General features: G+C 54.2%; 1 protein-coding gene across 1 annotated transcript; it reads left to right on the forward strand.

Moving 5' to 3' along the window:
• Positions 1 to 9,748: 9,748 nt before the first annotated feature.
• LOC142825130 (uncharacterized protein F54H12.2-like) lies at positions 9,749 to 11,963 on the forward strand. Its single transcript, XM_075916855.1, has 2 exons — positions 9,749 to 10,090; positions 10,950 to 11,963. Exons 1-2 carry the CDS (start codon positions 9,749 to 9,751, stop codon positions 11,961 to 11,963), a joined length of 1,356 nt encoding a protein of 451 aa, XP_075772970.1.
• The last annotated feature ends 279 nt before the right edge of the window (positions 11,964 to 12,242 follow it).

Here is a 12,242-nt window from a genome sequence, read left to right on the forward strand (position 1 = left end):
TTCATCACCATGCAATTTTGACAGGTGCCCCGCCCCATGGCGTCACCAAGCCCCGCCCCGTGACGTCACCTGGCCCCACCCCGTGACGTCACCTGGCCCCGCCCCTACCAATCCCGCCCTCTTCCTGACTCCTCCCATGACATCCCCTACACCTGCCCCATGACATCACCTCCCCCCCCCCCCCCCACCATAACATTACATTACCTATCCCCGCCCCTTTACACGGCACGGGCTCCAAGATGGCAGGGGCAAAATGAGGACCGCAAAAAAAAAAAAAAGATGTGGCAAGCGACCAAGGAGCTTGCGAACAGGTGAGTGCTAACAGGGAGTTTAGAGAGGGAGTTCTCCAGGTGAAGGAGAAGCAAATACAGTACTCTTGAGGGAAGTGTGTGTTGTGTTTGGGGCTTTCTTGCTGTGTGCTGAGCTTGTGTTTCTGAGTGAGGGTTGGTGTGTGTTCTTTTTTGTTTTTTATTTATTTATTTAATTTCCCCCGTGTTTGAGAGTGAGGCTTTTTTTTTCCCCCACCTCCCCTCTGCCCTCCCCCTCCCCTTGATGGAGTTTGTGCTGTGATTGGCTGTGATTGGCAGGTGGAAACTGTTGGCTTCTAATTAAAGTTTGAGTTCTAGAAGCCTCTGCTGATTGGCTGAGCCTTGGTACGGGGAGGGGCTTTATAAGGCAGTGGGCAAGCGACCAAGGAGCTTGCGAACAGGTGAGTGCTAACAGGGAGTTTAGAGAGGGAAGGGGATGAGGTTCTCTTGCCTTTATTTTTAAATCCCTTTTCCAGGACAGCAGCGATGGTTGGTGATGGGTCTGCTGTTGTTACCTGCACAGCGTGTGCCATGTTTGTCTTCCTCCCGGAAGAAAGAACGGATTTCATCTGCACTAAGTGCAAGCTGGTCGCCATTTTGGAAGAAAAAATTAGAGGACTGGAGGCCCAAGTGTCGACCCTACGCTCGATCAGAGAGGATGAAGACTTCCTCGATAGAAGGCAGCATTTAATCCTGCAAGCACAGCAGGCAGAAGAGCAAGAGAGGGCAGTACGGGACCAGGAAGAGAACTGGCAGCATGTAACTTCTAGAAGGGGGAAAAGGCCAGCACGGGAATCCCCCAATGCTATAGAGGTAAGTAATCGCTTTCAGGCTCTCTCCACAGGCTCTGCAGTGCTGAATGCTTTGGAAGGGACCTCACAAGGAAGAAACTGGAAGGGAACACCATCTACTGGAAGGCATGGGATGCGTAGTCCTAGGGATGGGGGTTCCACGGCCACCACCCCCAAAAGGAAACGACGGGTGGTGGTGGTCGGGGACTCCCTCCTAAGAGGGACTGAGCCATCCATCTGCCGTCTGGACCTGGAATCTCGAGAGGTGTGCTGCTTACCGGGAGCTCGCATTCGGGATGTCACTGAGAGGCTTAGCAAGCTGATCACACCTTCGGATCGCTACCCCTTCCTGCTTCTCCACGTGGGAACTAATGATACGGCCAAGAATGACCTTGAGCGGGTTACTGCGGATTATGTAGCACTGGGAAGAAGGATCCAAGAATTCGGAGCACAAGTGGTATTCTCGTCCATCCTCCCTGTTGAAGGGAAAGGACTGGGCAGGGATCGTCGAATTGAGGACGTAAATGCGTGGTTGCACAGATGGTGTCGCAGAGAGGGCTTTGGTTTCTTCAACCATGGGACTCTGTTCCGGGCACAAGGATTGTTAGGAAGAGATGGGATCCACCTAACAAAGAGAGGAAAGAGCATCTTCGCGGGCAGGCTTGCGAACCTAGTGAGGAGGGCTTTAAACTAGGTTCGTCGGGGGACGGTGACCAAAACCCTGAGGGGAGTGGGAAAGTCGGATACCGGGAAGAAATGCAGAGAGGAAGGGGCAAGAAAGGAGGACCCCTGATTCGAATGGAGAAGATAGGGCGATCAACTGGTTACCTGAAGTGTTTGTACACTAATGTGAGAAGCCTGGGCAACAAACAGGGAGAACTGGAGGCCCTGACCCAGACCAAGAAATATGATTTAATTGGGATAACAGAGACTTGGTGGGATGACTCGCATGACTGGAGCGCTGTCATGGAAGGGTATAGATTGTTCAGGAAGAATAGGCAGGGGAGAAAAGGAGGAGGAGTTGCACTATATGTAAGAGAGCACTATGATTGCTCTGAACTCCAGTATAAAGAGGGAGAAAAACCTGTTGAGAGTCTATGGGTTAAGTTTAAAGGAGCAAACAACAGCCTTGATGTTGTGGTTGGTGTTTGCTACAGGCCACCGAATCAGGTGGATGAGGTAGATGAGGCTTTCTTCGGACAACTGAGCGAAGCTTCCAGATCGCAGGCCCTGGTTCTCATGGGGGACTTTAATCACCCTGACATCTGCTGGGAAACCAATACGGCAGTACACAGGCAATCCAGGAAGTTTTTGGAGAATGTTGGGGATAACTTCTTGACACAGGTGCTGAAGGATCCGACCAGGGGCCGTGCGCAGCTTGACCTTCTGCTCACAAACAGGGAGGAACTAATACGGGAAGTGGAGGTGGGTGACAACCTGGGAAGCAGTGATCATGAGATGGTAGATTTCAGGATCCTGACCAAAGGAAGTAAAGAGAGTAGTAAAATACACACCTTGGACTTCAAAAAAGCAGATTTTGACTCCCTCCGAGATCTGAGGGGCAGAATCCCCTGGGACGCTAACATGAAGGGGAAAGGAGTCCAGGACAGCTGGCAGTATTTTAAAGAAGCCTTATTGAAGGCACAGAAAGAAACCATCCCAACGCGTAGCAAGAGAGGCAAACATGGTAGGAGACCGGATTGGCTTACAGGGGAAATCCTTGGTGAACTTAAGCACAAAAAGGAAGCTTACAAAGAGTGGAAACTTGGACAAATGACCAGGGAGGGGTTTAAATGTCTAGCTCGAGAATGCCGGGGGGTTAGCAGGAAGGCGAAAGCGCAAATGGAATTGCGACTGGCTAAGTGTAACAGGTGAGTTCAGTCTCTCTCCCTGTTTTCTCGGGTCCTTCGGTTATTCCCTAGGTTATAGCGCCCCGAGGCGGGGTAGGGGGGTCCGGGCCCGCCCTCTCTCCTGGACCCCAACCCAGGGCCCTAAGGACAGGTACGCGGAGACCTGTCCCGCTGGTGGGGCGCCTGCCCGAAACGCACCAGCTCGCCGGGTTCCGCCCGCCCTGGGCTCCTTCCTATCCCCTATCCAATACCCCCGTGGCCTCCACGGGTCCGTGCTACCTCCACCCACCCTTCCCGTGCTGTACCTATTCCTCTCCACCCTCCTCCGCTCGTTCCTGCTTCCTCTCCCTTTCCCTCTCGCTCTCCGCTCCTCTCCGCTCCGCTCTGCCCCCCCCTCTCCCCGGCTCCACGGGGCTTTTCAGGTACCACCTCTGGATGCGGGGGTTGGTATCCTTCATGGCCAGGAGCCACCGGAGAGGGGCGTGGTCAGTCACCACCGTGAACGTGTTGTCTAGGAGATAATAGCGTAACATATCAATGGCCCACTTAACCGCTAAGGCTTCCTTTTCTATTGTCGAGTACCTCTGTTCCCGTGGGAGCAGCTTGCGGCTCACATACACAATTGGATGCTCCTCCTCTCCTTCCCCCTGGGACAACACGGCGCCGAGCCCGTGCTCAGAGGCGTCTGTTTGTAAAACAAAGGGGCGAGAAAAATCGGGCTGTGCCAGCATGGGGGCCTGGGTCAGCCGCTGTTTTAGTGTTTCAAAGGCCTTGGCACACTCGGGGTCCCATCGTACCTTTTTGGGGGCCGCGTTTCTGGTTAAGTCCGTCAGTGGGGCCGCCAAGTTTGCAAAGTCTGGCACAAAACGCCTGTAATAACTGGCGAGCCCCAGAAACTGCCGGACCTGGCGCTTCGTGGTCGGGGCTGGATAATCCCGTAAGGCCTCAATTTTCCCGATTTGGGGCTGTATTCGTCCTCCCCCCACCGTATACCCTAAGTATGAAACTTCCCGTTGGCCAAAATGGCACTTCGCGGGGTTAGCGGTGAGTCCGGCCTCTCGTAACGAGGATAACGCTGCTTCTATCTGCTGCAGGTGCTCGGCCCACGTTGTGCTAAAAATAATTGTCATCTATATATGCTGCTGCATACGTCTCATGGGGTCGGAGTACTCGGTCCATCAGTCTCTGGAATGTGGCGGCGGCCCCATGTAGACCGAAGGGCATCCGTTTAAACTGGTATAAGCCAAATGGTGTGGAGAATGCTGTCTTCTCGCGGGCCTCTTCCCTCAGTGGGATCTGCCAGTATCCCTTCGACAGGTCAATGGTAGACAAGTATTGGGCGGCCCCCAGCCTTTCCAGTAATTCGTCTATCCTCGGCATCGGGTAAGCATCGAACACGGACACCGCGTTGACCTTCCTGGAATCGATGCAGAACCGGACGGTGCCATCGCTCTTGGGGACCAGCACGATGGGGCTCCTCCATGCGCTGTGGGATTCTTCTATCACTTCCCATCGCAGCATTTTGTCCAACTCGTCGTACACCGTCCCCCCTAGCTTCCGGGGTAGCGGCCTGACTGGATCTCTTACAGGGCGGCCGGGTTCGGTCACGATTGGGTGTTGGATCAGGTTGGTCCAACCCGGTGTCTCCGTCAGGACTCGTGAAAACCTCTGTAGGGTTTCCTGAAGTTCCCTATTCTGCCCTGGTGTGAGGTCCGGGCCTAGGTGGGGCCCGGTGACCACCCCTCCTTCCCTAGGTTCCGTGGCCCACCCTACCAGGGCCTCCCGGGATCGCCACGCTTTTAGTAAGTTAACGTGGTAAATGTTGGTTGTTTTCCTTTTCCCGGGCATCCTAATCTCATAATTCACCTCTCCGACCCTCTTGATCACCTTGAAGGGGCCCTGCCAACTGGCTAACAGTTTGGAGGACTGTTCTGGCAACAGTAGGAGGACCCTATCCCCTGGCTGAAAGGTACGTAACCGGGTGTTCTGGTTATAGTGACGGGCCTGCCTCTCCTGTGCCTCCTCTAAATTGCGCTTGGCGAATTCCCCCACCTGTCGTAACCTTTCCCTTAGCCTCAGGATGTATTGCACTGTCCCTTGTACCCGGGTCTCTTGCTCCTCCCAGGCCTCCCTCACTATGTCTAGAATCCCTCGGGGTTGCCTACCGTACAGGAGTTCAAATGGTGAGAATCCCGTAGAGGCTTGGGGCACTTCTCTTACTGCGAACAGTAGCGCTGGCAGGGCTCGGTCCCACTCTTTGGGCTCCTCCTCCACGAATTTCCTGAGCATCCCCTTGAGCGTTCGATTAAACCTTTCGACGAGACCGTCGGTCTGGGGGTGGTAAACCGATGTCCTCAAAGTCCTTACACGCAGCAGGTGGCATAGTTCCTTCATAAGTGTCGAGGTGAAGTTTGTCCCTTGGTCTGTGAGGATTTCCTTGGGTGTGCCTACTCGTGAAAAGATTTTAATCAATTCGCTCGCGAGCGTGGGGGCGGTTGCGTTCCGGAGTGGTACCGCCTCGGGGTAGCGAGTCGCATAGTCTACTACCACGAGTATATATTGGTATCGGTTCTTTGTCCGTTCTAATGGACCAACTAGGTCCATAGCTATCCTTTGGAACAGGACATCTATTACCGGCATCGGGACCAGCAGCGCCTTGGCCACCCGCCCCGGCCCCATTCTCTGGCATTCCGGACATGATTCACAAAAGTTCTTGGTTGCCCGATAGATGCCAGGCCAGTAAAACCTCTGTAACAGGCGTTGCACCGTTTTCTCGTACCCCAGGTGCCCGGCCCAGGGGTTACTGTGAGCTAGTTCCATCAGCCGTCTATGATATACCCTCGGCACGACCAGTTGCGTGACTACCTCCCCGTTCTCCCGTCCTTCATTGATTCCATAGAGGCGATCATCCTGAATCTCAAAGTGTGGATAAGCCCTTTCTACCTCTGTCCCCCCGACCGCGTTTTCCCAGGCCCGTTGTAAGAGGGGGTCCTCCCTCTGTTCACGTATAAAATCGGGGGACCATTCCCCTTCTGTCTCGGATAGGTCCTCCCCCGGTCTGTCTGACGTGTTCTGCATCTTCCGCGGCCAAGGCTGCCTTGTCCCCCTGCCACTCGCGAAGGGCCTGTCCGAACCCGCTCCAGTCTCTTCCGAGGAGCACGGGATATACCAACCCCGGGACAAGGGCTACGTAGGCCCACCCTTCCGAGTCTCTGTCTCTTAGGTGTACCCACGCCATGGGGTATGGCTCTACTCGCCCATGTACGCATTGGACGAGTACGGAGGGTCCCCGGGGTCCCCCTGGGGCGATTAGGTCAGCCTGTACCAAGGTCTGGCCGCACTCTGAGTCCACAAGGGCGGTGACTACCTGGCCCTCTACTTCCACCTCTCTCAGTATCCTCCCAGCTGGCGGTGACCCTGACCCACTCTGCCCCGTCATTACCTGAGTAAAGGAGCAGTCCATAAATGGACAGTCGCGTTTAAAATGTCTCTCTTGGCCGCATTGATAGCACGCTCCACCAGGGTTCCTCAATGGGGACGGGTTAGTCTTCCGCTCTTCCAGGGTCGCTGGACGGGGCGTAGGGTCTTCCCTCGTGGGTCTACTCCATACCGGTGCTAAGCGTCTGGTCCCGGTTCGGTTTGGACTGGGAGGGGCGACCGGGTTCCGGGCCTCCCCCTGTCGGGGTGGGGGTCGGGCCTCTCTTGCCGCTCCCCCGGGGTGTTCCCTCCGGGACACGGTCCCTTCCCCGCCTCCTTCGGCGGTCATGTAGTCCTCCATTAAGGTTACCGCGTTGGCTAGCGATGTGGGGCGATGCCGCCTCACCCATCGCTGCCCTTCCCCTGGTAAGATGTGAATGAATTGTTCCAGGACTACCTTCTCCGCTACCTGGGGTCCTGACTGCTGTTCTGGCTCTAGCCAGCGCCAACCCGCCTCTCTCAGCCGCTGAGCCACGGCTCGTGGGCGAGCCCCCGGGGTGTATTTTTCCTGCCGGAACCGCTGCCTATACGCCTCTGGTGTGACCCCTAGCTGATCCAGGATCGCTTCCTTTACTTTAAAATAATGTAGGGTGTCCCGCGGGTCTAGACTCCGGTAAGCCAGCTGAGCTGGGCCCGTGAGGTACGGAGCTAGCAGCGTGGCCCAATGCTGTTCTGGCCACCGGGCGGCTGTGGCTACGCTCTCGAAAGTTACCAAAAAGGCCTCTGGGTCATCAGTGGGTCCCATTTTGGTCAGCCTCACGGGGAGTTGGGCCAGGGCCCCGCCTTCCGCCCCTTCCCCCCCGGCCGTCAGGGTCAGTCCCCGCCCCGTATTCTCCCATTGTCTCACCCAGTGGTCCTGTTGCGCCCGGAACTGTTCTGTCACATCGCGTAGCAGTTGGGCCTGCTGTTCTCGGTGCTGGGCGGCCAATTGCTGAAGAAGGGCCGTCTGCTGTTGTTGCTGCTGGTGTTGGTTGTCCGACAGCCACTTGAATACATCGGCGGCATCCATCGCTCCGGGGTTGTGTCCGATCGGAGCTCCGCTGGGCCTCCCGCCTTGAATCACCGCCACCCTTTCACCTGTGCCGCCTTTTTTTTTTTTGGGGTGTCTGTACCGTTAGTTGGGGTTCAAAAAGCGTACCCACATTCTCCACCACGTGTAACAGGTGAGTCCAGTCTCTCTCCCTGTTTTCTCGGGTCCTTCGGTTATTCCCTAGGTTATAGCGCCCCGAGGCGGGGTAGGGGGGTCCGGGCCCGCCCTCTCTCCCGGACCCCAACCCAGGGCCCTAAGGACAGGTACGCGGAGACCTGTCCCGCTGGTGGGGCGCCTGCCTGAAACGCATCAGCTTGCCGGGTTTCGCCCGCCCTGGGCTCCTTCCTATCCCCTATCCAATACCCCCGTGGCCTCCACGGGTCCGTGCTACCTCCACCCACCCTTCCCGTGCTGTACCTATCCCTCTCCACCCTCCTCCGCTCGTTCCTGCTTCCTCTCCCTTTCCCTCTCGCTCTCCGCTCCGCTCTGCCCCCCCCCTCCCCGACTCCACGGGGCTTTTCAAAAAACCCGCGCTGGCGTCTGGCCATGATGACGTCAGGCGCCGCGCCAACTGGCCCCTCCCCCTTCGCCCGTCCACGCTCTTCTGCCAGCCATACCCCCTGCACGCCGCTCGTCAGCTGGGCCGCGGTGGCGGAGCAGGCACGGCAGCTCATCCCCACTCTCCGGGTGGTTCCCAGGAGAGTCAGGGCGACCGCGGGTTCGGTGCGGGGCGGGCCGGCGTCGGTGGGGAGGAGGCGGCTCGCCCCGTCACACTAAGGATGTGAAGGATAACAAGAAAGGTTTCTACAGGCATGTTAACAAGAAGAAGGTGATCAGAGAGGGTGTGCGGCCCCTACTGGATGAAGGAGGTAACCTAGTGACAGATGATGTGGGGAAAGCTGAAGTACTCAATGCTTTCTTTGCCTCTGTATTCACGGACAAGGTCGACTCCTGGACTTCTGCGCCAAGTGACGCAAGATGGGATGAAGATGGACAGCCCGTGGTGGGTAAAGAACAGGTTAGGAACTATTTAGAAAAGCTAAACGTACATAAATCCATGGGTCCGGACTTAGTGCATCCGAGGGTACTGAGGGAGTTGGCAAATGTCATTGTGGAGCCTTTGGCTATTATCTTTGAAAAGTCGTGGAGATCGGGAGAAATCCCGGATGACTGGAAAAAGGCAAATGTAGTGCCCATCTTCAAAAAAGGGAAGAAGGACGATCCAGGGAACTATAGGCCGGTCAGTCTTACCTCGGTTCCTGGAAAAATCATGGAAGGGATCCTTAAGGAATCTATATTGAGGCACTTGGATGAGAGGAAAGTGATTAGGAATAGTCAGCATGGATTCACAAAGGGCAAGTCGTGCCTGACCAATCTGATTAGCTTCTATGATGAGGTAACTGGCTCGGTGGACATGGGGAAGTCAGTGGATGTGATATACCTTGACTTTAGCAAGGCTTTTGATACGGTCTCCCACAATATTCTTGCCAGCAAGTTAAGGGATTGTGGATTGGATAAATGGACGGTAAGATGGATAGAAAGCTGGCTAGAAGGCCGGGCCCAGCGGGTAGTGATCAATGGCTCGATGTCAGGATGGCGGTCGGTTTCTAGCGGAGTGCCCCAAGGTTCGGTTCTAGGACCGGTTTTGTTCAATATCTTTATTAATGACAGTGACAGAGATGTAGCCGTGTTAGTCTGGGGTAGCTGAAACAAAATGCAGGACAATGTAGCACTTTAAAGACTAACAAGATGGTTTATTAGATGATGAGCTTTCGTGGGCCAGACCCACTTCCTCAGATCAAATAGTGGAAGAAAGTAGTCACAACCATATATACCAAAGGATACAATTAAAAAAAATGAACAAATATGAAAAGGACAAATCACATTGCAGAACAGGAGGGGGATGCGGGGGGGGGGGGGGGAGGAAGGAAGGTAAGTGTCTGTGAATTGATGATATTAGAGGTAGGGAGAGTGGGATGTTTGAAAAGGGCTACGAGCAGACCTTTACGGACGAAATATTTATCGTAACCGACGTCGTATCGCGGGGGCCGAGACCGGTGTACGCGTTAAAAGATTACAGAGAAGAAAAAGTCAGGGGCTCTTTTTATTCCGAAGAATTACAAAAAGTTAACCCTAATCAGGACCACGTGTATAGGATAGAAAAAATTTTAGCAAAAAAAGGGCAGGGTAAAAACAAGCTTTTTTTAGTAAAATGGAAAGGGTGGCCTGATAAATTTAACAGCTGGGTGAAAGCGGCTCACGTGCTAGACCTTTAATACGGTGGGGAAAAAGATGGCCGAAGGGGGCATTTACGTCACCTTACCCAGCAACGCCTCCGCCGCGGTTTTTCCTCAGAACACCAGCTCCAATTTTACAATACAGCTGGCCAAGCCTTCAAATTTGAACGGCCGCTGGGAAGTCGCATTATCTGAAATTCATTATTGTCATTCGTGGAATACCCTGTCTCACGAGACCCCGTTTACGATAGCCTCGGAAAAAGAAATTCAACGTCTTACAATGCAGCCCGGTTATTATTCCTCCATTCAGCATTTAGTAGAGGGCATCAACGAATCCATCAAGAAGCAGTCCGAGAACCAGACCGCGTGTCTCGTTTACGACCCGGTGAACAGGAGGGTTTGGTTAAAAACCGCCGGGGGCACGGCTTATTTTTCCGCCGAGGGGGAGCTGGCAGCGCTCTTGGGCGTGATACCGAGCAGGCCTTGCAAGGTGGCACCACACCCCGCCGACATTACGGGAGGGTTTAACTCTTTATGTGTATACGGACATAGTGGAACATCAGTTAGTGGGAGATCACTACATGCCACTGTTGCGTTGTGTCCCCCCCCAGGATTTTAGGCGGGATTTTCCGCAGCCTTTTTAGAAAAGCCATCCCCCTGCTGAGAAGAGGCTTTGAAATAATTAAGCCCCATATGAAAACCGCCGCCAAAAACATAACCAAGGACGTGGTGAGCCACGTGACCAGCGCCATCATGAACAAAATCAGGCCCCAGGAAGGTTTGGGGCTAGCGGTGGTGAGGCGCAAAAGAACCGCGACGCGCCTCCCGTTCACGGGGCCCCCCAGACCCTTTAAAATAAAAAAGGCGTCGGGGAAACGCCGCGCCCCCAGAACTAAAACACGTCCTAAGATGAAGAGACAGAGCCCCGGGCCCCGCGGTAAAAGGGATATATTTTAAAATGTCTTTTATTCATTGCGGGTCTGAAGAATGCACCAAGTCGGAGCTGGATCTCTTTCAAATAGCCCCCACACAAACCAGCATCGAGAACAGTTACTACGTGGAGATTCCGCCCCTGTCTGCTTTAACGGTTAACGCCCCCCTAGAATTTTTTATTTCCGGACACGGAGATCATTACTTGGATCTCAACAACACCCTGCTGCATGTGTGTTGTCGGTGGTAAAAGCAGACGGCACAGATCTCGATGATGACGAGCGGGTGGCGCTGGCAAATTACCCCATCGCCACCTTTTTAACCAGCTGGACGTCACGCTGGGTGATCGGTTGATTAGCCAGAGCAACAACTGTTACCCTTACAGAGCCATGATAGCGTTGATTTTGAACTACAGCCACGGCACTCTCAAGACGCAGTTTTCTGCAGGCGGGTTTCAGAAAGACATGTTGGGGCTCCACGAAAGCACCGCCCTGGTGGGCGTGCGAAACGAGGGCTTCCAGCGCAGGGCCAAACTAACCAGCAACAGCAGAAAGCTGGATTTGCTGGGGGTTCTACACAGCGATTTGTTTTTTCAAGAAAAGCTTTTGCTAAACGGCGTGGACTTAAAAATTAAACTTACGCGTAGCAAAGACGCGTTTTGCCTCATGAGCGGAAACGTGGCGGAGAATTATAAAGTGCATATTATTTCAGCGGCCCTGTTTGTAAAACGGGTAAAAGTGGTGCCGGGGGTTCGCTTGGGGCACGCGGAGGCGCTCATGACCGCCAATGCTAAGTACCCGGTGGACCGCGTGGGCCTAAAGGTGTTTAGCATACCGGCCGGCAGTCGTGTCAGAAACCAGGAAAAGCTCTTTTTGGATCAGCTGCCCAAGCAGCTCGTGATCGGCTTTGTAGATAACGACGCCTTTAGCGGCAGTTACGTTAAAAACCCCTTTAACTTTAAACATTATAACATTAATTTTGTGGCCTTATATGTGGACGGTGAGCAGGTGCCGGCTAAGCCGTTGCAGCCCGATTTTGAGAACGGGAACTGCGTGAGGGAGTACCTGCAGCTGGTGCAGGCATCGGGGAAGCACGGAAAAGACCTAGCGCTTATAATAGACCGCGAAGAGTTTGCCCGGAGTTACACGCTTTTCGCTTTTGACCTGAGCCTGGATCAGGAGGGCGCCGACCATCATTCCCTGATTAAAACCGGCAACCTGAGAGCGGAAATTTGGTTTGCTACGGCGCTGGACTCCACTATTAACATGATAGTGTACGGCGTGTTCGACAACGTGCTGGAAGTCAACCACAGGAGAAATGTCCTGTTCAACTATATGTAACGATGAACACGGGCCAAATAATACGCTTTTTATCGAAGGACCCTTCATTTTTAGATGTTTTTCCTAGCGATATGCTCCCGGCGGGGCATGTGGTGGAAAGGCCCGTGGGGCTGATCGTTAACACTCACCCCCATCATTTCCCCGGGGAACACTGGTTGGCCCTTTACTTACCAAGGCAGGGGGACGGAGACTTTTTTGATTCTTACGGTTTTCCCCCAAACAGCGGTTTTTTTCCTAAATCTATTATGGCTTTCCCAAACCGGAACGCTAGCCGCACAG

The sequence above is a fragment of the Pelodiscus sinensis genome, unplaced genomic scaffold (assembly GCF_049634645.1).
Source record: "Pelodiscus sinensis isolate JC-2024 unplaced genomic scaffold, ASM4963464v1 ctg36, whole genome shotgun sequence".
NCBI classification, from domain to species: domain Eukaryota; kingdom Metazoa; phylum Chordata; order Testudines; family Trionychidae; genus Pelodiscus; species Pelodiscus sinensis.